This window comes from Vicugna pacos, chromosome 17 (genome assembly GCF_048564905.1).
Source record: "Vicugna pacos chromosome 17, VicPac4, whole genome shotgun sequence".
NCBI lineage: Eukaryota > Metazoa > Chordata > Mammalia > Artiodactyla > Camelidae > Vicugna > Vicugna pacos.
The window spans coordinates 7,726,970-7,752,889 of NC_133003.1; the positions used below are offsets into that span (position 1 = coordinate 7,726,970).

At 39.2% G+C, this 25,920-nt stretch overlaps 1 protein-coding gene across 2 annotated transcripts in view; it reads right to left on the minus strand.

The window, feature by feature from the left end:
* The window catches only part of AZI2 (5-azacytidine induced 2), a 29,451-nt gene that overhangs the window by 2,584 nt on the left and 947 nt on the right, over nt 1-25,920 (minus strand). The window contains exons 2-7 of one of the 2 annotated variants that reach the window (XM_006200749.4): nt 14,509-14,729; nt 12,866-12,991; nt 12,295-12,394; nt 11,075-11,223; nt 6,886-6,944; nt 1,768-1,886 (exon numbers count right to left, since the gene is read on the minus strand). In XM_006200749.4, the coding sequence (XP_006200811.1) occupies nt 1,768-1,886; nt 6,886-6,944; nt 11,075-11,223; nt 12,295-12,394; nt 12,866-12,991; nt 14,509-14,724 (769 nt within the window). In that variant the 5' untranslated portion in view covers nt 14,725-14,729. Of the gene's footprint in view, nt 1-1,767; nt 1,887-6,885; nt 6,945-11,074; nt 11,224-12,294; nt 12,395-12,865; nt 12,992-14,508; nt 14,733-25,920 lie in introns of both variants that reach the window. The other variant, XM_072940895.1, reaches the window with a different exon arrangement.

Genomic DNA, 25,920 nt, shown 5'->3' on the forward strand with positions numbered 1-25,920 from the left:
CAGAAATAATTACATTGTGAATTGGTGAGACCCAAATGAAGTTAACATGTATTAAAAGGCTTTTTATGGAAAAAACTGTGTGAATAAAAAGTTGTAAGATGCTCTTATGTCTTATAAAATACGCATAATGGTAAATGTAAATTCTGCAATGGTCGCAATACAGGTGAAATTAAAAAAGAAAAACAAAAAACCCCAGCAAGGAAAATGTGTTTCGTATACATTCAACGATGAGAAACCCAACTGCTCTCAAGTCGTTCACCCACAGCACACAGCGGGGGCAGGAGCCTTCCCTCCGCCTCACATCCTGCCCGGGCAGCAAAGACAAGACAAGTGCGTCTCTGAGATGGTACCAAGTGCACGAAGGCTGACCCTGCAGTTCTAGAGGAGGAGGAAATCCAACCGCGTGATCACATAAGCTCACTGCCTTGTCCCTGGGAGGAGGCGGCGTGGCTCAGCTTCTGGACCAGCTGAGATGCAGGCTGGAGAAAAGGGGATCCGGTCTCCTGTCCTGCAAAGCGCTGAGCTCTGTGCCAGGCGCGCTGGCCCCGAGCCCTTGGCACGTCTAGGAAAAGTGCTAGAAAACTCATGGTTCAAACGATTTCTCATGCCCCAGCTCAGAAGGGACCCAAGCATGAGCCATTTCCAAACAGGAAAAAGAACATTTCTCCTGTATTACTTTCTGTAAGCTCTACTCAGTATTTAAGAGCCACACTGAAAACTCACTGAAAGATTACTCTATGAGTCTCTTTTAAGAGACATCTTATTTCTTCTGTCAACTTAAAGTCGTCTCATATGTAACTCTGGCCACTGGAAACCTTGAGGGCAAAATGAAAGGTGGATCACGTCAGGGCTGCCGAAGCACCTTGCTATCGTGCTGACTCATAAGGAAAGGAATCTGAATTTAGTTTTCCATCCCAGTGTGCAACCTTCCTGTCCCCAGTAAACATCCCTGAGGAGAACTATTTCTAAAATCTCTTGTGCCCTCTTAAGGAACAATTTGAGGTGTAAATAGCAATTTTAAATAAATGATTTTTTTTTAAATTAAAAAGTCGTATCTCATTCTTTAAAAATAAATTTTAGGGCGCTCCAATTCGTATCACGCAGCTTTACGCAATACAGCTAGGTGTGGTATAAACAAACTGATTTTTCTCTGAGGGATAAAAATAGCTCTGGCGAGGCAGCCACTACTGGTGAACACAAACCTCAAAGGGTTTAGTCAGCCAAGCAGTTAAATATGAGAAACAAAGCAATGGGAGGTTTTGGTTGGAAGGGCTAAATAAACAGCACCTAGTCTCCATCCTCAACAGCCTATCCTTAATGGAAAGCAAAATTCAGTTGACAAAAAAAACCCTGAAAATAACCAACTGATCAATCAGTTATCTTTTTAAAGACAAGTTAAAGAGCCAGCTCTTTGGGATTTTCTATAGCACTGCGACGAAAAACAGCTTTTGGTGTCTTGGTGCCTTTTTTTAAACAAATATATGAAGTCGCTGTGGCAAAAGGTCAATGAGAGCAAACTTAACACCTCGGCCTTAAACACAGAAGCAACACTTGGCTGAGAAGGAAGCCACAAGGGGAAAGGACACAGCTCTGCGGACAGCACAGAGCGGCGACACCTCTACGTGTGAAGCTGGCCGGCGGGCCGCCACGCACACGCCGCCTCATCGGGCGCGTCTGATGAGATTTTCGATAAGACCCGCGAGCGAGCCGGGCTGCTCTCTGAGCAGTCTGGCTGGAATCGGCGGTTCCCGGCAGAGCCTGACTTGCCTTTCCTGGCTGCGGCGGGGCTTTTCAGCTTTCTGAGCAGCTCAGCCTGCACTTGCGTCACCAGATGTAAATTAGACATCTCTCTCTTCAGGTCCCAGTATGCGCTTTGCATGTTAGCGCTGAAATACAGGGTTTAAGAAAAAAAAGTTAACGGTTGTTATTCTGTGGACAGAGGGAATAACTGTAAAACAGAAATGAGCTTATCTGCATTTCTGCTCAAATTAGTTTTGAAATATAAATTAACTTTATTAAGTAACTGAAATATTTAGAGCATTATAATAAGTGAAAAGACGCTGTTCATAGTACCGACCTAATTGTTAGCAATTAACTGAACTATATTAAACAGAAGGTATTTTAAAAAGTTTAGCCAACGAATTTAATAGTCCTCCTCTCAGAACTGAGGTGTTGTGACAGCCTGTGATAGGCAGTGCTGTTCATATATTTAATGGTAAGGAATATGTTCTTCATTTGCAAATCTGATCAGGAATGAAGTTACAGTCACTCATGTATGGATTTTAAATCTGTGTTTGGTTACTCTGTTCTGATGTTGTAAATTGAAGTGCTGTTACGAACTGCTGAGCGTGTACCCAAGCCCACATTAAAATAAAATTTAGATTTCATGTATTCCATTCTTTTATGTCTGACTGGGCTGTCTCATATGGTTGGCTCTGAGGCAATGTGACCTGACAGCAGAGGACCTGGGGAGCCAGATGACTTCCTGAGGAGGGAACGGGAGCTAGAGATGGGGATACAGCAAACACATAAAACTTTATGGTACGTCTCATTCTATGGTTAAAACTACTCTACCTCAGTTATCTAACAAATTATAAATCAGTTATTTTAAACCTAATTTTATTAAGTTCATCTTCCATTAAGCATTCCTATCTGGATTTTCATAATTTTTGCTTTTCCATGTTCTTAACTGCCAACTAAGTAAAACAGAATCTTCAGCATTTATCCTTACTTTGCTGCACCAGAATACATAAAATATGAAATGTACGAACAGCTGATCTCATAGTGTTCAAATTACCATTATTGCCTCTTAAAGATATTAGTGTAATTTTAGTAATAATGAAATCAAATTAGATAAACATATCACTTCATGCTTCAATCTTTGTCTAGCTGCAAACAAAAACCTTTGAAGAAACTTCAAGGATAACACTTGATACCTAAATCTAACAGCTTATCAATTATCGAAAGAGATACAGTCGAAAACAGAAGTATTCTCAATTATGTAATTACATACCTTTTGGTCAAAACATTTCCATGCCACTCAGACTACAATTCTTTCATTAGAAGCAGGAGAATAAACTTTACACTGCTTTTGAGAAAACTCTACTTGTTTTAGTCTGTTGTCAGCGTCATTTGTTAACCAGTGGTCTATTAAAGAACACGGGGATTTTTGCAAGTTTCTGACAGGTGTGAAATAATTGCTTCACAAAACTTAAGGTAGCCACCTCTCTTCCCCAGTCAACGTCTGAGATGCGTGTCACGGTGAGCGTTCCTCAGAGGAGCCCGTGTGAAGTGTGGAGAGAGCGGGCGGTGCCTGGGTGCAGCTCGGGGCATTCAGTATGCTTTCCAAAGAGCCCCTCACACTGCGCAGCAGGGAAGTGTGAACACTGCAGTTCAGAGCCAGTGGTTTATTACTGGCCTGAGATGGTACATCAGTGCCTGACTTGGAGAAAAGAAAAGCAATACTGCAGACAGTGTCTAAGCACTGCAGCCAAGCATGTAAGACACAGCAGGAACAATTACAGCGGAGGTGTGAGAGCAGCATCTATACACACCTTCCAATTCAAGTTCAAAAACTAGGTCACCACGTTTAACATACATCAGATTGTTTTCTTTTGCCCTTAACGTCACCTGAATTGAAAACTACAGACAGAAAAATCTAGTCATTACTAAGTACGAGCTCTCCCTCTTGTGGGAAACAGAGTAATGGCAGTTACTTTGCGCTTTACAGTTCATAGAAAAGCGCTGGAGTCCTCAAAGTGTGTTAATTTTGTAAAATTGTACTTGAACAAAATGTTTATATCATTACTCACGTGAGACTGGAAAAGCTGTCATCCACAAATCTTTAGCAGAGCTCCAACTAACCTGGACTGACCTGTGTATTTCTGAGACACAACCTTCCCCTTCTGCCCCCACCATCGGGGAGCGTAAATTAGTTTTGCTCTAAATGCCACACGAGCAGCATCCTAAGGCCATACATAAATTTTATAAAGAACTTAAAAACCACTTGAACACTGAGATGCAGCACAAAGTATCCCAAATGAGAACCCGAGACAGTAAGACAGATGAGATAGACTGGTAATGAGGGCTGAGCCTTCACTCTGCGCTGGACAGGCGCCCCTGCCCATCCGTAGACCGACCTGGCCACCTGGGAGCTCTCACACTCTCTCTCTCTCTCACACTCTCTCTCTCTCTCACACTCTCACACTCTCTCTCTCCCCCCCTCAAAAACACAGCCTTCCTAGGTCCAGTATAAAGTTCCACATCTCTGAATTTTAAATGTAATGAAACCTGCTTATCCACATCTCAAGAAGGGGGGACACGCCCAGCTTACAAAGTAAAACTGTGTAAAAGCTGTTTTCTTAATTGACACTGTACATTCAACTCTCATACTGAAATGAAAGTTCCTTGTATAAGAAAAATCTACTTAAGTTTTTACTTCAGCCATAGTTTTCTTCAGCTTTTGAAAATGTACTGAACTATTATATTCCCCAGAGGAATTAAAATGAAAGTATGGCACCGTCTTAGCCAAGAACTAGAGACGCAGACGTGTGTATTTTGCCAACTGTGATTCCCTCAGACAAGCACCTTTCAACTATTTTTGACTGAACGGCACAGCAGGCAGCCATTTCACACTGCAGCTCATACTCTGGGATGTTTTGTTTTATTCCTTATTTTAAAAATGCATGTCCTAACTCACAAAATCTCATGATCACTAAGGCAACACAACGAAGTGTGAAAACCACTAACTTAATCCCCATTTTCTAAGCTCAGAGTCTGTACTTTAAGAAGCTACCCCACCCCTAGCTCTGGCTTCAGCACTGAGAGCAGCAACCGGAGGTAACACCAGCCAGCGCACGGGCAGGGCGCCGGCCGAGCGCCGGCCGAGCTTCCGACGGGCGGGGCTGCTCCTGTTACTAGTTGTGCACAAAGAGTGCCATGTCAAAGGTAATTAAAAGCTTCACTCACGAAGCAATATGGTACCACTTCACCTGCCTGGCAATGTGATGAAGGAAATAGAAAGGGAATTTTCCAAATAACTGGAAAATCATCCTTAAAAATTTCTAAACTTTTAGTTAATGGTTTTATGGAAACATTCCTATGTGCTTTTCTCCTAATATAGTAAACTTAATTTATCAATGGAATTGTTCCACTTAAAAGTGGATGAGGCAATTTACAAAGATTAATAAAGCGGCGGACTCTAAACTGGAAGCAGGTATAAATGACAAGGCAAAGGGAAAGCAAGACAGAATGCAGTTAGGAGTGACGCTAACATAAAAATGCACGATGCAAAGTTTAGCAAGGGTAAGCCCCAAAGTTGGTTATTGGTTTTCTAGCTGCTAACCGGGAGATGGAAGCCTTCTGCTTACAGAAGATAAATGCAAAGCAGTTTGCAAAAGCACAGTGTCCCGAGCACCAGGGAGCCAGGAGGGCGTGCTTTAATTAGTACAGCTCTTTCGCATACAGCGACGTTCAGACTGAACTCAAGGCAATTCTAACATCTGTTTCTCTGAGCCTGAATTAATACAAAGCTTTAGAGAACGAACACTGCACAGAGTCCTGCAGCCTCAAAAACCAGGCTCACCTCCTTGGGCCTTCCTCCTCCTCCTCCAAATCCTGGCCTAGAGATTCCTCACTATCTTGTTAGTTACGTGGTGTCAGCTTTCCGAGTTATTCTCACAGAAGTGATCCAAACTACGTACTGTCGCCCGAGAATGGAAGCAGAAGTCCCGTTCTAACACACTATACAAGCCCTTTTCTTTGACCTACTGTGACTGTAAACACATTTGTTCCCTGCTTCTTCCCAAAAATGGTTTGAAGAGGCTTATGAAAATGATAAATGCAACAAAATTAATAAAGGGAAACCTAGGCTGATAGGAAAAAAGAAAGTAACTGACAGACAACTTTGAAAAATAATTTACATGGACACTGTACTAGACACGTGTTTAAATACAAGGAAAAGCCTCTTTGCTGTAAATGTGGATACAAGCTGATGGCATATATGAGCTACTGTTTGAAGGGCAAGAGACTGGCCCACGAGGCCTGCCATCCTCACTGCTGGCCCTTCACACGGGGTGGGGGCCGCCCTGGGCCGGGAGCAGGGCCACCTGGTGCTTCCTCGACCGTCTTCCCCTAATTGATCGTTTCTCTCAGTCAGGTTTTCCACAGGAATAGGTCAGAGGTAATTCACATTACTTACTTTAGGCCAATAAACTTTGCAAACCAAACAATCAGACAATCAAGTCAAATTTAAATTTTTTTCATTGGCTAGACCTATCTTTATAGAGAGGGGATACTAACACAGTAGAACAGAAATTATCAGACAAAACGTACTTGTGTTACTTAAGTAAAAATGATATATATATATTCGAGAAAAAAAAGAGGCTGAATATTCCATACATAAACTCTGCTACTTTTACTCTTACCCCAAGAGAATAGTTCTCTTAAAATTCATGTCATATCAAAGACTAAGGGTGTCTAAGTTTGCCCCCAAGACAGAGTGGTACTAATAAATAAACATAATTAACTACACACACCCCAAAAAGGCAAAGTGATATTGCTGTATAGGGAAGTACATAATTCTTCATGTAAAAATCAGAATTTATGACAGAATACATCTATACTGCTAGCTCCCTAAAACCCTGTCTAAAGTATAACTGCAAAAATTCTGTCTAAGGAATCACATTATACACCTTTCTGCTTCTCAAGTTCAAGCCTATTGTTAAGCATTAGTTCAGTATTTTCTCTGCGTCTCTTGTGATCAGAGGTTAAACGCAGTACCCAAATGGTGTCCATCTGAGGTTAAATCATAACAAGTCTAGGAACCTGCACAAAGAGGCTACAGGACAAGACTGCACTGTCCTGAGCGCTGGAGAACGGTCATACCTGGAGACGCTCAGTCTCTGGACATCTCCACTCTTCGGACTGTCTTCCTGAGATGGGTCCTGTCATTGTTTAAAAAAAAGTTTACAAGTTGTCATTATACTGCGTTCTATTTATTGTCAGTACTTGATTAGCCTAGCCATGTTTCAGCTTTTAAAGAATATGTTAACTGCAGCATAAAACTAGATCTTACATTCAATGTTAATGAAATAACTCTAAACCTATACCAGGTAATTTCTAAATTTCCAATTAAAGTCATGAATGCTTTTTCTTTAAAAACTGCAATTGGTCTCACATAAAAGAACTTGGAGTCTTACAAAATGTATTTCTGAAAACATCCATCTAGAGTCTGTATTTTAAAAAGGGTAACAAATTTTATCAAATTACTCTTTATTCAAAGTACAGCTGAGTGAATTCATTCCATCAGAAAATGGAAGTTTGTTAGTATCTCACTTTTGGTATCACTACAAAAAAATAGTACCAAAATTTAACAGGTTACTGTTTAAAAAGATCAGCATAAATTTCCTCTTCCCACAAGACAGTGGCAGGGCGAGGACTTCATAAAGTCCTTATATGCCTTTAAGTTTTAGTAGTTTAGGTTATAGATGACAAAAAGAACCTATGAAAGATATTTAAAAGTAAACTTAATATGTTTAAGGCAATTCTGTAACACACTTGTTTGCAATGCATTTACTTTCAGGGTCCACAACAAATAAAAACAATACCACAGGCACTAATTTTATTAGCAGGAATGGCCACTATAAACTGAGAGGACAAAATTCAATTTTACCGTGTATTTATATCATCTAAATGGTATGTTTTAAAGTGAAACACTAAAATGCCACAAAAGGACCTCATGAGTCCTCTGCACTTGGGGGTGTAAAACATCAACCATATTATAGGATTCAAGGGTATTTGGACCTGACTGTTCAGAAAATACCAACTAAGGACTGTAACAGTTGAGCTGCGTCTTAGGGGAGCCCTGTAGAGACGGGAAACTGGCCCACAAACAGGGGAGGCCTGACCCCTAACAAGGCACATGACCTTGGACATGTTCCTTTCCTGTTCCTCACAAGATATAAAGGAATAAGATCAAGTCACTTTGAGTTTCTCAGTATCATTAGTTAATAATCATTAATAAAAAATATACATAAAATATACATTTTAATTAACGTATACATGTGTACATGTGTAATGGAAACCTTTCTCATTTTTAAAGCCAGTGATATTAAAAAAAGTAACAGTTTGGGTTGTTCAAGTATTTTCCCAGTTGCCACCTAACAATTCAGAAAATCTATTGTAAATCAGCAAAAGGCACAACGGAAATTATCTGTAATACGCAAACACCTGGCGCTGGAGTCCCGCGGAACCCCGGGGAGCACTGCTGAGCGAAGCGGGTCCCCGTACTGCGGGGCCGCTCAGCAGCGCCGGCACAGCACAGCGCGGTGTCCGCCTCCAACCCGCCGTCACCGGGTGCCTTTCCTACACCCGAGCCGGCGTTTCCTACACGTCTGCCCCAGTGTCTGTTTTTCTCAAAGGACCAACTGTTCTGAATATAAATGGCTAGAATACTGGAGGATACAGAGTCCAAAAGGTCCACAGTGGAACTTCGAACTCAATAATACCGAACAATCAACTGAGTTCACTAAGTACTTCAAAAAAAAAAAAAAAAAAAGCCCAAAAAAGGCCACTCTTACATCCATGTAGCGATGCTCTTTCACACTCAGAAGGTGTTACAAAATGTTTCACAAAGTAGCATCTTATAAATATTTGTAAATATGGCTACAGTAAATATAAGGAAGATGATTAGTGTGAACATACGTCTCTCTCCTTGGCTCGCTCTTGGTCTGCTCAGCAACACCTTTGACGTAAGACTTAAATGTACACATGCCACAGTATCAAGATTGAAACTTGGAACTCTTGATAAATTGATAAATTTCCACTATTTATTTTCCTGGTTGATATCTTTATATTAGTTGTGAGCATTTTTTTTAACCTTTAAATCTCCCCTCCCCCAGCCAAATAAATTCCTATGAAGGAAGGACCATGTCTTAAATTCTTAAAAAAAAACACAAAACCTCCCTTATCTCACTTCAATTCTTAAAGTTTCTTAGTCTCTGACTGAATTTCATCAGCAGTAAAAGAACTGATTTCTAAAGTTTCTTCTACCTTCAACTCTGTTTCTGTGATTTATGAAAGATGAATTAAACTAAAAGCAAATTTATCCCCCAGCACCATCTAGTGGAAAATATTAAATGCTGAGAACTGAACTGTATCACACATACACTGCTTTTCTGGATTACCCTAATGTGTAGTTCACTTTCTGAAAACCCTCTGTACCAGGCACTACGCTAACTGCTTTACATATTACCTATTTTAACTTTCATAAAAAAATAGATATTTAACGTCAGCTTTATAGGAAAAAAGTTCAAGACAGTTAAATGACCTTGCTAATGTTAATAGGAACACAACAATTATGAACCAAATTTTTGTAATTCCAGGGTACTGCTTCCTACTATGTAAGTAAATATCCATTGTTTATAAAAACTATCGCATCACTTAAAGTAGAATGTATATACTGACGATTACAGTTCAGAGCTTCGTGGTGAGCCTTTTCTGGCAAGCACAGCTTTGTAAAAGGAGCCTCTCGAAGGCTGTGGCCACTGGGGCTTGTGAGGCAGGACACTCAAGACCTCTGAGGGAATTGTGCCATGGGTCACAGGTTCAAAGCCAGGAAAACTAACTTCAGATGTCAAATAAGAAAAAAAAAATTGGCTCCAGCAGGAGCTGACAGTAATTTTTGTCGTAGATGTTTCCCTTTTATCAGGGCTGGGGGCTCCGAATCAAGTTCTCACTGTCCAGTTCATCTGGTAAAGGCCAATGCAGGATGCCCCATCACTCTTAATGCCGTTCTTAACCAGCGGTCACCTTCGGTAAAGGCGACATTACAGAAAAGCACAGTCAGCGCATCCAAGGACACCTGGGGCTCAGGGCAGAGTCCTGGTCGGTGGTCAGGAGGTGAGGGCACAGCCCCTCTTTCAGTCAGTGGCAGCCTGGAAGAACCTGGGGGTAGTGCTGGATGCTCTGATGGGCAAAATGGTTGAGCTGAGAAATAAGGATCTACCTGGCTCCCTTAGTCTGAAATCCATGGGTGTATATAATGGCTCCTGAACTCCAGACTACTAAGCTTTTCCATTTCCCGTAATAACTGTTTTAAACCCTGCCTTTGGTGCACCTTCTATCCTCAGCGCTCTCCGTCATGACATCTGAACAAACGTATCCAAGCTTTCTAGAACCCAACACAAAGCTCAGCTGTCCCTTGGTATCCAAGGGGACTGGTGTCAAGATCCACAGTAGGGACCAAAACCTGTGGATGCTCAAGTCGCAGAGTCAGCCCTCTGTACCCTCAGGCTGGCATCCGTGGATCAAGCAGTGACGGACAGCGTAGTCTACGATTGTGGTTGGCAGATGCCCAGGACCGACTGTATCTTTACTGAAAAAAATCCTTGTATACAGGACCTCTGCAAGACACACACACACTGCTCAAAGGTCGCTGTGTCAGTACATAGACCGTTGGTGAGGACCTGAGAGGCATCCTGTGTTTCAGTGGATGACTAACCACACTTCAGCAGCTCAGCAGGGTTTTCGGTTTTGCCTTTTGCCCCTCAATTCTTGAATTCTCAGCTATTTGCTGAAAATTAAAGTTGTTCCGAAAGTATTAGACTTCTGAAAATTAGTGGATGCGGTAAAGTTTTTTCTCTTTTTTTTTTTAAGAATTCTAAGAATCAAGTAGTCTCTTGTGGTGTCTAAGTTAATCAAATTGTAAGTTAAATAAAATGGGAAACATAAAACCTGAGTTCTCTTGCACTTTACACAGAAAAAAATGACTTAAGGAAACTGAAGGAAAAGGAAGTTTGAAAGAATAGTTTTAATAAATTAATAAACTAATAAGGTTTTTTTAAAAATTAGCTTTTTAACAACAAAATTATGTAATTCTAGGATTATGCTAAAAGTATACAGTATATCAAATTTTAGCAAAAATGATTAAAGGGAAGATAAAGGTGAATGAACGTTCAGAGACTAGCTCTCTAAGCAGCTAGTTTACGCTGAGCCTGTGGTGTGACACTTATGACAAGGCCTGCGAGTGGCGCGCCCAGCATTTGAACCTCCCGGTGGGGCCAGTCTATGGTACCGTTTGTCTGGCTTTCTGCAGCTCTAGTCTGAGGTCTCTACACTCTCTCCTCATCAGCTCCAGCTCTTGCTCCAAACCATGGATCTTCAGGTCACGGCTCAACTTCTCCACCTCCCAGTCTGACGAAGGTGGATTTAAATTCCTTATCACTACAAAAAGGAGGGACATTAAAGCTGTTATTTCTGCTTTCTGCACTGGTTGCAACTCAAAAGAGCTTACACTATTGAGAGGTGGGTAAAAGAAAAGCCAATGTAATACAGACACAATTAAGGTTTTGAAAAACAGTAATCGCTTTCAAATATCTATGCTAATGAGAATAAGAAATCTAGTGATCTTGTCTTAGAACGTATTAATCACCCCATCCCTGATTTTCTGCTTAGGTTTAAGAGCAAATTTGTCAGTTTGAAATTTTAAAATATACAACACTAATCAAGCATATGTTAAAATTACAGACAGATCAGTAACCTACGTCAAGATGAAGACAGTGATAAGAATTAAGCGAAGTGAGTAAACTGAGGCTCACTCAGCTAATCACTCCATCTAGTCCCTTTAGAAAGTATAAAGTTTCACTTCAGAACAGTTTCACTCATAAACGCGCCACTGTACAAACTCAGTACAACCAGATACTGACTAACGCTTGACTTAGCTTCTCAGTCTCTCTCTGCAGAAAAAGCCCCAACGAGCTACTGTGAGAGATCTCCTCTCAGCCTCCTGCCAAAAGTCTCTCAGAGCCTCATCTCCAGCCTGTCTCATCAGAGTGAATGTTCATGGAATAGGAGAGTTAATACTCAGACCCTCAGCCCTGACTTTTCAACACAGCATCTCACCTGCACATTTTAACAACCTTCAGAAATTAAAACAAACAAACCAAAACAAAACAAAAATGCAAGTGTAACCACTCCACGCCAGTGTTCAGCAGTGGGCAAAAGGCTCTGAAGAGGATGAGGTCCACTCCCTTCTTCATCCACTTCATCACAAGCCAGCCCTGAATAAAACCTGGCAAATTCTCTCCAAGAAAAATGCAATCTCCATCTAGGGAAAAGCTAAAAGGAGTTGCTGTTTTGTAAAAGCAGAACAGAGACACTGATACATGCCTAAAAATTTAAAAATAAGTTAAGGCCTTATCAGCATACAGATATAGAAAACTGATCATGGACATAAACATCAATGGAAAAATGTATTAATTCCGTTAGAATATTTGTAACAAGTAAGTGGCCTACCCTGCTGAGTTTCCACCTCTGTCCTTAGCTGGAGGAGCTCTACTTCTTTAGATTGTAGCTGTTCATTCAATACTTTCAAAGATTCAGAGTTGTCTTTATTCTAGTTAAGTAGGGAAAATGCCAAATTACATTCAATAAAATCTATAGATCGGTATTATATATTAATTTTCAGGTAGATACTGAAAAACTAATTCTAGTCTTTTTAAAAGCAAGGTGGGAACATGAACCCAGTTTTTTCTTCACTAATCTCTTTCTCTAACTCAGGACTTATTATTCACAGGTTTTTTTTTTTTTTTAACACATTGACAAATTCTACCAACTCATGATTTTTCAAAATAAGTTAGTGGTGTTAGACGTACTTAAGAGTGAAACATCATTACATACTGCATATTTATTTTGTATAAGGATAACTTTCAAATGTTACCATTAAAATTTTCTATATTTGCCTTGAGCATGCATATTTTCAATTTTTTACTTAATAAATGCAAGTCTCTCTTATTTCTAATTTTAAACCTCTTCAAGGAGAAAATATTTGCAATATATAGATATCATTCTCTTCAAACCAACCTACCATTTTATCCAACTTGCTCTTCAAATTGTCCCTGTCAATGCAAACCTCTCGATACGCATGGTAGGCCTTATTGACTTGTTCTCGTCCCACAGAACTGGCTTCTTCATCCTTTCGAGCCCCGATAAGCTAGTGGCAGAAAATCAGAAGAGAAAGCTTAAGAGCATACTCCATGTTAAAAAAAACAAACAAACCAGTTTTCTGATGGCTCCACATCTTAATCACTGTAATGCAGGGATAAAGTCTGGACTACGGGTAAGTGAACATTTCACTGCCACACAATTAAGCTTTACTGATGAAGAAAACACAAAAGTACAGAATATTTTTTAAAAGTCTTCTTTTTATGCTCTTCCTTCATCAGTATCTTATACTTTGTGGTATCTATTTTTATATTAATTCATCACATCAAAACACAGTACATCATTCTTGTATACTGCTTGAGCTTTCCAAGGAGGTATACAGTACCAAGTTACTGTGTAGCAAAAGTATCAAGTTAATGTGCACCTGACATTTTAAGGAACAGATGTGTTAGTTCATTAAATCTGTATTACTCCAGAACAGAAATTAATAGGATTGTATGTCACAAAGCACAGAAATATTTTCCAATGTTCATTACACTAAGTCACATTTTTCTACTGACCTTTTAAAAACCTAACTACGAGCTCCAAAGTGCTATGTTTTGTCACTCTATCCCAGTCTGTCACCATTTAATTATCATTAAAGAAAATTCGTATGAATACGAAGAAGCTGATTTTTTCGTATTTCCTTCAAAGGACTCAATTCTACCAAGCCCCATCCTCAAGTTTTTATTCCTAGATTATTTCCTTCCTCCTTTGTGGAAGCTGCTGTTTGTAAAACATGAATACACTGAACATCTGAAGATCATAAACCATGATCTGAAGAAACATGAACTAAGCTACACTTCAAAACTTAAAAAAAAAAAAGAGTGAGGAAGATTTCTCAACATACAAGCCAAGTAGATCTGATGATTTATAACTGAATCAGATGTTTATATATTCTGTCACCTTTAGAAGTGTCCAATTTCTAAATGAAAAAGGTAAACAGAAGAAACATTAGTTAATCAGTTAAAAGCATTCTCATTATGTGTGTTCAAGAACAAAAGAGAATGTTGAGGTAAAGAAGATGTGAAACTTCAGTCCAGATGAAAACATTATTAAACGTATCAGAACAATGTTCCAGGAGCTTCTTCCTTGGACACTTAATTTACTTTGTTGGTATATAATTTTTTGCACAGATTTAAAAATGCTGTGTAAAATACATACTACTATGAAGGTAAGGCCATCTGACAAAAAGAGGTAAGAAAAATATTTGATTAATACAACATTGTAAACTGGCTATACTTCTATATCTATATCCATATGTATACACATACACACACAAAAATTGAAATTTAATCCCTTCATGTTGTTAAATCCTACTCTGCAAATATTCACCAAGTGTTATGATACATGAAGCACAGAAGGCTGCGTAAAATGCCCAGGATTTTGAGATTGGCAGTGTGCTATCCTTGGAAATCTGGTACACCCACGGCAGACAGGACGGAAAAATATTTAATTCTCCAAATACTCTGGATTTGAATTGTTCTTTAAGTCATACAACATAGATGAAGGTAACAGATAAATTACCTTTTCTTCCAAAATTCTTATTCGTTTTTTTAAGAAAGAGTTCTCTTTTTCTGAATCCTTAAGTCGTTTCTTGATGTCTTCATATGCAGTGACCAGGGCAAAATGGGAAGCGACAGATTCATCTCCGGAATATATTGAGACCGGAGTCACAGTATCTCTCCTCTGGGCTTTTTCATGATTCAGAATGCAGATATCATCTTCCACCAGCGCATCCATGACAGCTACTTAAAAATAAAAACATAAAATACAAATGTATCAGTGAATAAAGGAGCAGAAAAGAGAACACATATTTAGAATAATGTGAATACTGGGGCAATGTTTAAAAACTCCTATTTCTTTGTGTTTTTTCGAGGTATAGTTGGTGTATAATATTGCATCAGTTTCAGGTACAACATAGTGACTTTTAAAGGTTACATTCCACTTACAGTTATTATAAAATATTAGCTATATTCCCTGTGTGGCTCACTATATCCCTGTAACTTACTTATTTTATACATAGTGTCTGTACCTCTTAATCCCTCACCGTCTTCCCTTCCCCTATATTCTCTCCCCTCTGGGAACCACCAGTGTGTTCTCCATACCTGTGAGTCTATTTCTGTTCTCTTATATCTACTAGTTTGTTTTCTTTTTTAGATTCCACATGTAAGTGATACCATACGGTAGTTGTCTTTCTCTGTCTGACATTTCATTTTAACATAATACCCTCCAAGTCCATCCATGCTAAATGGCAAATTTTCATTCTTTTTAATGGCTGAGTAGTGTTGCAGAGTGAGAGAGTGTGTGTGTGTGTGTGTGTGTGTGTGTGTGTGTGTTTACCACAACTTCTTTGTCTATTGATGGACATTTAGATTGCTTCTATGTCTTGGTTATTGTAAATAGTGCTATAAACACTGGGGTGCCCATATCTTTTTAAATCAGTGTTTTCATTTTTTTCAGATGTATGTCCAGGAGTGGAACTGGTAGGTCATATGCTATCCTATTTTAAGATATATTTTTAGTTTTTTGAGAAGCCTCCATACTGTTTTCCATACTGGCTGCACCAATGTACATCCCCATCAAGAGTGTACAAGGGTTCCCTTTTCTCCACATCCTCACCAGCACTTGTTATTTGTGTCCTTTTTGATGACAGCCATTCTGACAGGTGTTGGGTGATGTCTCACTGCAGTCTGAATTTGCATTTCTCTGATGATTAATGATGTTGAGCATCTTTTCATGTGTTTGTTGGCCATCTGTATGTCTTCTTTGGAAAAATGTTTATTTGGGTCTTCTGCTCATTTTTTAATCAGGTTTTTTTCTGATGTTAAATTGTATGAGTTGTTCATATATTTTGAATGTTAACCTCTTATCGGTCATATCATTTGCAACTTTTTTCTCCCATTCAGTAGGTCTTTTTGTTTTGTGGATGGTTTCCTTTGCTGTGCAAATGCTTTTAAGTTTAATTAGGTCCTATTTGTTTATTTTTGCTTTTGTTTTCTTTGCCTTAGGAGACAGATGCAAAAAAATACTGTGATTTATGTCAAAGAGTGTTCTACCTGTTTTCTTACATAAGTTTTATGGTTTTAAGACTTATATTTAGGTCTTTAATCCATTTTGGGTTTATTTTTGTATGTGATGTTAGAGAATGTTCTAATTTCATTCTTTCACATGAACTGTCCAGTTTTCCCAGCACCATTTAAGAGACTGTCTTTTCTCCATTGTATATTCTTGCCTCCTTTGTCATAGGTTAACTGACCATAAGTGTATGGCTTTATTTCTGGGCTCTGTATTCTGCCACACTGATCTACGTGTCGTTTTTGTTCCAGTACCATACTGTTTTGATGACTGTAGCTTTGTAGTATAGTCTGAAGTCAGGGAGCATGATTCCTCCAACTCTGTTCTTTTTCAAGATTGTTTTGGCTATTTGGGGTCTTCTGGGTTTCAATACAAATTTTTAAAATTGTCTGTGGTAGTTCTATGAAGCACGCCCTTGGTATCTTGATAGGGACTGCACTGACTTTACAGAGTGCCTTGCGTAGTGTGGTCATTGTAACAGTATTCATTCTTCCAATTCATGAACATGGTATATCTTTCCATCTGTTTGTGTTTTCTTCAATCTATTTCATCAGTGTTTTATAGTTTTCCAAGCACAGGTCTTTACCTCCTTAGGTAGGTTAATTCCTAGGTATTTTATTCCTTTTGCTGCGACTGTAAATAACATTGTGTTTCCTTAACTTCTCTGACAGTTTGTTGTTAGTGAATAGAAATGCAAGAGATTTATTTCTGTATATTAATTTTGTATCCTAACTCATGGATGAGTTTTAGTAGTTTTTTTTTGGTGTCATCTTTAGAATTGTCTATGTATCGTATCATGCCATCTGCAGACAAAGACAGCTTTACTTCTTCCTTTCTGATTTGGATTCTTTTTATTTCTCCTTCTTGTCTGATTGCTGTGGCTAGGACTTCCAATACTATGTTGAATGAAAGTGGTAAGAATGGGCATCCTTGTCTTGATATTAGAGGAAATGCCTTGTGATTTTCATCACAGCGTATGCTGTTAGCCATGGGCTTGTCATCTATGGCCTTTATTATGATGAGGTATGTTCCCTCTGTGCCCACTTTCTGGAGAAATCTTTTTTATAGGCAGTATTGCATAGTGGTTAAGAACATGGACTCCAGGACCAGGCTGCCAGGATTTGAATCCGAGCTCTAGTGTCTATGTGACTTTGGGCAAGTTGCCTGACCTCTGCTTCAGGTTCCTTTTTATAATGTATAAGAAACAACAGCTACTTCATAGAATTCTTAAGAATATTAAATAAGTGGATATCTATAAAGCATTTAAAACCGTCATCTAAGCTATTATTAGTAAGCTTTACAAAAAATTGTAAAACACCATTTTCACTAAGAGGGTAAAAAATTTTCAATATTTTATACCCATATATTTCTTCCTCAATGTTTCCACTCTTAGATGTAAGTAACAAGTTTTACAGCTCACCAAATTATAAATTTTCTGAGTATAATTCTTTACAACATATTACAGAATTTTTTTGCATACTCCACTATGTTCTTTCTACACTAGAAATTGATTATGTTCACAACAGAAGACAAAGGAATTAACATATGAGTGCCCACTATGTCCCAGTACCATGTACTATATTCTTTAAACATTATCTCATTTAAATTCATCCTAACAATTCTATGAGGTAGATTATCATCCACGTTTTATAGGAAGGGACTGGAAAAGTGCAGTAATCTGCCCAGGCTGAAGTTGATAGAATGTGAGCTCTGTGACACGAGAGGTTACATCTGCTTTGCTCACCACTGTGTCCCCAACTCATCACTGTGGAAGGTGCTCAAAAATACTGGTTATTCAGAAAGAGACTCAGACAGAAAAAAAACTTATGGTTACTAGGGGAGAAAGGGGGAGGGAATGATAGTTTGAGAGTTTGGGATTGGCAGATACAAACTACTATGTACAGAATGGAGCAGCTCAGAGAACTAAGGAAACCCACTTCTTACTCACTTGACTACTGTTGATTACAAAGAACATTAAAAGGTATGAATCAATAGTCAGATACAGAGATACACAGGGCTAGGTGCTGAACAGAAGAGCCTCTGCCCTCCCGGAGTTTGAAGCCAGCGCAGTGGCATATGGAAAAGTCTTGGCTCACCAACCTGGAAACTCTCTGAACCCTCTCCTCTTTGGGTTTCTATGGAGGCCTCATTACATAGGCATGATTGATTAAATCACTTGGAATTGATTCAGCCTCCCGGCCCTGTCCCTGTCGTGGCCCTGCGCTGCCCAGGTCAGTGGGACTGAAAGTTCCAATCCTCTCATCACCTGCTTGCTTCCCTGGCAACTGGCCCCATCCACAGGTGCTTTCCAAAAGTCACCTCACCAACATAAACCCAGTCAAGGTGGAAAGACTCTTGTTATAAGTAACAACCTTTTCACCTTTATGGCTCTGAAAAGATTTTAGGAACTGAGAACAAGAGGCCAAATATTATGACAAAAGATGCTCCCATGGTCTCAGGAAATTCCAAGGGTTTGGGGAGCTGTGAGCCAAGGAACCATGGATTAAGACAAAATATATATGAGAAATATATTTTAGTCATCTGAATGACCACATATTTATTTCTTATGAATCACAGTATTGCAATATCAATGGAGAAAGATGGGCACAATGAGCCAGATGAGGCAGAAAAGTGTATGGTATTTCCTGAGGCTGTGGGAGAGACATAAGGAGAAGAAAAAACAGTCAAACATTACTCATCAGAATTATTTCTCAAGATCTTAAATTTCAGTCTTTACTGCAATCAACAATGAGGGGACCCTTGTTGAGATATTCTATATACACTGGGGGGTGAGATACTAGAAAACACAGAATCATCTTCTACACCAGATTAGTCTTTCTTCTAGGAAAAAATATGATTGTCCTGTCATATTTAATCATCTTAACATTTACTATTTATTGTTCACTAACCAAATGCCAGGTACTAGCATGTCCTCACAGCAGGGAGGCAGATTTACCACTCCAAAAAAATGTCTCTTATAATTCTGGATTGTGTACACCATCACTAATATGTCATTTAAAGTATGATCCTTTCTCTCAAAAACTTAAGTAACTGTGCTTTGACCTCTGATGGGTAGTCCTCAGAGCTTTTTGACAGACTGTCTCTTGATACAATCTTCACGTTGGCTAAAATAAAAATTTTCCATTTCTTTCTCAGACAGACTATTGATTAACCTTTTTGTTGACATGTCCTGGCTGGCAGGCTAACAGAGACACCCACCAGAGGACACCCGGGGTCTACCCTGGACCAGCACTCGGTACCAGCATGGCTCAGGTGTTCTGGTGAATTCTCCTGCTATCTGCATCTCATTACTTTTAAGAATAATCCTAAAAATTGTACACAAGCTATTTTTACTTAAGACTTGGAGTCTTAAGAATTACCGGGGCATTTCCTAGGCAGAGGGCCTAAGGGGATCTGGGCAGGAGGCCCAGGCAAACATAGGTGGCTGGGTTTCTGCTAAGATTTAAATTAAAAAACCAAATTGATATATGGTCTGAACAAAACTTGTGCTAGTAAAATGAGAGGCTGAATTAATTCAGCTCTGAAAAGCCAGGGATATCTGTTCCTTCCAGCCACAAGGTGTTCTCAGCTGACTGAGAACCTAGTGGAATATCTGAGGATCCATCCTCGTGACAGCCACATGGAACATGTAGGACATGCGGCGCTCCAACAGGGAATCCCACTACAACCATTAAGTAAATGCTGCTCTTCCAAGGACGCTCAATATATAGACTGATCACCTTGTATTCTGAACATTCAGTGGTTTTGCTGTGGGAGGGAGAAACCGAGACACGTAAACAAGTGGGACAGGCCCAAGGGTAACTCTTTGGAGAGCCAGACTCAGAAGAGCACATGTTCCCATCTACCACACTGTCCTCAGGAAGCTGTTCAGTGAATATCTCACATCTGAATTAGACTACCAGACTGATGATGGGAAACTGCATCTGAAAGGCCAAACCGCTCCTGGACAGCCAGCCACCTATGGGGATACCAGCTGGGTTTACGTACGCTTCCAAGTGCTTATTTAATTGGGAATTAAAGGAAATCCTGCCCCAAAACAGCCAAGATGGGGCCCTCTTTTTAGCATTCCAAAGCTGATTTCTGCATGCACAGTTAGGGAAAGCTGGCAGAAGGAAAGTTCTTACCACGTCAGTCAGTCTCCTGGGTCCCTGCCTGCAGGATCTACTGGAAACAAGAGTGGTAAGAATTTTTCCTCTTTTTTAAAATTAGATTAGCAGGAGAAAATATTTGTAGGGCTAGCTCCTTGGCTCCTTTGACTTGGGAAGACTTGTAAATTGTTAAAATTTTAGAGAGCTCTCATCTTAAACTATTTTACCTATTTTGATTGGTATGCAGAAGCCCCCAAAGACTTCAGAGTTCCAAAACAGCCTGACTGAAAGATCTGTAGAAGGCTACTGAAAGATTAATGCTATAAAAGGTTTGTGAAATTAACCGACAAAAAACCCCTTTAAGGCTGACATTACTATTCCTACCTTCGACCCGCCTTTAAGTAACCCTCTACCTGAACTGCCTTCCCACTCTGAAGACACTGTTAAATAAACACTACCTTGAGCTATGGAACTACCTGACGCTGCAGGTGAGCCTCTTCAGGTCAAAGGCCAACTGAGAGCTACAGGCAAGGAATTATAGTCAGGATCTTCCCCAGGGAGGATCCTCAAGAGTTTCTGTAAATGGGTTACCAAGATGGGAGGCCACTGGTCTGACTCAACCATCTGCCCCACACCCAATTTGAATCCAATTTCTTTCAGAACTTTACATTTACTGTGCCTGTTCATGGTTGAAAGTTTGGAATGAAAACTATGGGGTGTCTTTGTGTCTGTGTGTGTTGTAAATGTGTGATTTGCCAAAATTAATTTGTAAAACAGCTCTATTTAATTGGCTTAACGCAAATGAAGCACTCATACTCAGAAAACTCAAATGAATTTCAGAATCACGTGATCTGAAATCATAATTTTAATGAATGAAAACAAGTTTAAGTTTGTTGGTTTAGTTAACAGGCAGCTGTTTAGAGTCATCGTCATTAAGTATAATACCTTCGTTGTATCTAGATTTACTACAAATAAAGTAAGATCTTACATTATTCCTGTTAATAATTTGTCAGCAAGAAAAATAACTTGATATGATGAAATTAAATGTAAATGAGTTTTGGGATAAACTCTTTAGGAATAAATTATGTTTTTAGGAATGTCTACATAAAAATAGTTCTTCAGGATTTTGGGAACTTGAAACTGTTAAGTTAAATGATGGGAATTCACGGACTATTCAGATCATTTCTAAATAAGATACTGGAATATTAATTACTGAATACAGGCTTCCTTTTACAGAGAAACTAAAGATATTTAGGACCATTAATAAATACGTCTGGCACCACACTGAGACATTTTCTATAAGGAAGCACCTGTTTTTAGAATTAAAAGTAGTATTTATAAGTCTGCTGATCTAAGGAATGCTAACGGAAAAGACAGTCCAAAATTGCTTACTTCTAAGGTTTTCAAGAGTTGAGAATTCTAAGTAAAATATGCAATTAAAACTGCTAAACATTGATAAGAAAAACATTTTGTGTCCAAGGAAAAAGGTATGAGGAGTGGAAACGCATTTAGTTAAGGGAAGTGAGGAAAGTCATTTTGTCCTAACGACATGAAAGAGAAAGCACAGAACAGATCTGAAGGCAAAAACGATGTCATAGAAGGTTTGCTGAAAAGGAAATCGAGAAGAGTTTTGTGTATGGTTAGGATTTGGTAAGGTTAGACTGAATTTAAATAAGTGAATGAATTTTGTTATTAAAAATAAGCTGATGCAGGACTGGAGTGTGGTCTGCTTCTCTGTTCAGAGAACAAGGTTTTCTCAGAATACTATTTTTGATAACAGACTGTGTAAGTTCTTACAAAGTTATCTTTTTATTCTGACACTTTTGCAAAAATGCTCTGTCTTCCAAAAGAGTCACAGGAAGGACTTTTTGACAAGTATAGGTTTCTGACAACTTTCAAATCATACTGCTGGTAAGAAATGTAGGAATTCTAATGAAAAACCTGATGGTCTCACAAAACTTAACAGAAGATTAAAATCAAGGATTAATCACACAGGACTGAGTGAACTGATGAATATGGTCATACTATTTTTAGTTTTTGGTTAAAATATTACTGGTTTTTAATGTGTTTTCCAGATACAAAAAAAAAAAAACCCAAAAAAACTTTCCCCTCCAGCTAACTATGACTTACAGCAATTTGGTAAATTATACCTTTGTAAGGAGAATCGAAACACTCATCTACCTTTTCTCTCTACCTGATCGCTGCAGAAATTGGTAACTCTTAGGTTCCAGCAGCTTTATCCAGTAAACAAGGAAGGACCCCTACCAGGTGCAGGAATCTCAAGGTGTTTTGGAGACCTCAAAAAGAGAGGAATTCACTCCAATCTACAGATACTGCAGGCAGAACATGTGGCAAGCCCCTGGTGTATTTTCCTGGCCTTGAGAGGTTCAATCCAAGATTACTTATGACAAGTTCCAACAGAGCCAGTTTAAGAGTCTAAGTGGTCAATTAGGCAGACTTATTTTGCAAACAGATTAGTTTTAATTTGGCTGTATTTCGTAGAAATGAGGGTAATTATAGAGATTAAAAGTTTATGTTTCGGTGGACATTAAATTCTAGTTTTAATTAAGGTTTTTGTATTTACTGCCTAAGACTCACTTCTCAGATGTCTCCTTGTTATGTTATATTATTGTAATGTTTAATTGGATTGTTAAAATGACCCTCTTAAGTTTGTTTCTGAAGCTTATCACAGCAACCTCTCTTTGGATGAAGATCAGATTTGCCATGACTGGCAACCAGGAGATTATGTGTACTGGAAAAGACATGAGATAAAAGACTCTACAGCCATGCGGGACAGGACCCTATCAGGCCCTCTCCTGGACGAACTATAACCCCTGTTGCTGACACCTGACCTTGACTAACTAGCACTACCAGACTAGGACGAGAAGACAACAACATCTGAAGTAGATAGCTGACCCAAGATGCTGGTCCAGGCCTGTATAATATTACTTTGACAACTGCTCACACTTTTGCTTATGAACCAAATGTCTATCTTCCCTGGGCTCAATCATTTGCAAGTTTCAAAAATTCAATCCAGTTGCTGGGTTTGTGGCAATTACCTATGTCCAGTACTCCTAGGTTTCCTTGCTGGATTTCTCCTCTCCAGAGTGCTAACTGGATGGTCCTTATTTTTTGAAGAAACTCTAGCACTGTGCAAGCTACCACCCGTATCACTAAGTGAGATTCTCACCTGGACAATTAATGACACCTGTTCTGAACCTGGCTATAAATACTCCTTTTCACTAGATGTTAAATATTATGTATCTCCTAAGGGGACCCAATGGACTTATGGAACAAGTTTATGGCCTTGGCTCTCCCCAGGTTGTTTAGAAATAGTGCAATTGGTTTCCCTTCGGCTCAAGGTCACCTCTGGGTAGCCTTCGAAATAGCCCCTGCCCATCTGCCTTTAATGCTAGTATCCTGGGTTTCTATCAGTTTTCCAACGGTATGACCGTTTGGCTGAGATATCTGTTACTTCATAACACAAATGAAGAGTCAAATTTCCACTTTGAATGATCCTCTTCCCAGTTTAGGAAAAATACTAGGAAAATGGTTTGGTTTAGGAGGATCCTGGCTTAAACCTTTACCAATGACATTATTACTCCTATTGCCAATTCTGACTGCATACATAGTTCTCCATAAATTAATGAGCATGCACAATGCACATGCAAAAGATAATCAATTCCAGACAACTTGGAATTGACCATTAGTGCTTGCCAGACATCTACTCTCATAACTCCCTAAAAGGAAGGAATCAGGCTATTAAAACCTGATACCAAGGGACCTGATGGACCCAGGGCAGGTAAGCAGCCACCATGGAAACGGGGGACCAAGTATTTGATCCTTAGGAGACAACTTTCCTTCTTGATCTTGTAAGGGGCCACACTGACCCATGACCCACTATTCACTTTGTACACTTAGATCTGGATTGTGTAAGCTGTCAGTAATATGTCATCTGATGTATAATTCTTTGTCTCAAGAATTTATATAACCATGCTTTGATCTCTAAGGGGCAGAAGAGCCCTCAGAACTTTCTGAAAGACCATCTCCAGATTGTAATCCTCCTCAGGTTGGCTGGAATAAAGTTAGGGTAGAGGAATATTTCTTCTGGACAGCATGCATTTTCCTACTTCTTGGGTAGGTACCATTATCCTAATTGATAAACAAAGCCCTAGAAAAATTCAATACCTTGCCTAGCACTACACAATCAGCAGCAAAGGTGGGATGTGAACCCAGGTATGCCTTCTTCCAAATTTGTGCCCTTAATACTACATTCTGAGAGGCAACACAAAATGGATTCTCATTTTCTCAATAAGAATCTGGATAAGGCAGAACTCAGTGGCAGAAAGAACACTGGCCTGAGATTCAGAAACCCAGACTCTAGTTAAGATCTGCCACCTTGACCATTGATTAGTTTACCACTCCAAATCCAAATTTTCCCACCAGTAAGATGCCAGAGTTGAAATACATCTGTGAGATGCCACCTTCCTATATTGTGAAAGCAAAGTTTTAATGTGAACATGCAATGGCACCTTAAACAGAAAGGAATTCACAGATTTGCCAGAAACTGAGTAAAAGATACAGTACACATACAGTTTACATGGAAGGGATCAAGAGCCTTTCTTCAAGACACAGTGTATCTGTGCACCTCAGCATTCGAATGGCCTATAACTCAGTGAATGCCCCCAAATGGACTTAGCATCAGATACACAGTACGGAAAACCCCTTTTCATTTTTATAACCCTCACTGAGTTACCTAACTGCCTTATTCCAGAAGTCAGTTTGTACAGCCAAGGAATCAGGACTCTTTCTGGGTTAGCACAGGTATGAAGAGTAGTCTCACTCTTTTCATTCCTTTCAAGAAGTGATACATCTCAATGCAACTGGGCATCTTTACACACTAAATGTTACTAGTCCTATTATTAATTCTTCTCTGATAGTGAGAAGACAACTGTACTTTAAACCAGAATATATGTGCCAAAAGAAAGAGAAAAAAGTTACACTGATTATGAAGTACTTTATCATAGTTTATTTAATAACGATGACAATGTGCTGTGTTGGTGTGGCAGGCAGTGCGCTTTGTCTTTTAAGGGAATTATCTCATTTGTTTTTCATAACAATTCATTAAATCTACGTAAGACCTACCAGGTGGGCAAGAATTTCCATCTATCACAGATGAAGCCAGTAATGAAAAAAATGGCTAGTTGGCTCTAGACCAACCAAACTCTTGGAAACTATGCTTTGGTGCCTTGGAGAGGAAGTATTATTCCCATTTTAGAGAAAAGAAAGATGAGGAAGAAATTTGATCTCTTCCTCAGAGCCAAGTGAGTAAGTGGAAAATTCAGCCCTCTGATTCTGGGTTAATGTTGACTTAATCCACTGCATTTCCCGTTTCGCTACAATGTTTCCTTAATATTAAACCCTTACGTTTGTTTACAACCGTTCTCGAATTAAAATTTAACCACCTTGTGAGGGACGACCATTTCTAACTTACAGACGATGTCAGGAGTGATCACAACAGGTAGATAAATTACACGTGACAAGTTTTGGGAACTGGAATTTAAATTACTCCTTGAGATCTTGTTCAATTCAATTTAAAATTCCAGAAGTAAAAAAGCAAGCGTCTTCTATGTTGAGGAGGCATGGGTCAATGTCACTACTAGTAAGTCGCTGCCTCTGATCGTCTCAGTGTATCTCCAGCACAGCCTGGAGCACTTTTGCTTTCATCTGTATTACAGCTTTTTGAGTGTTT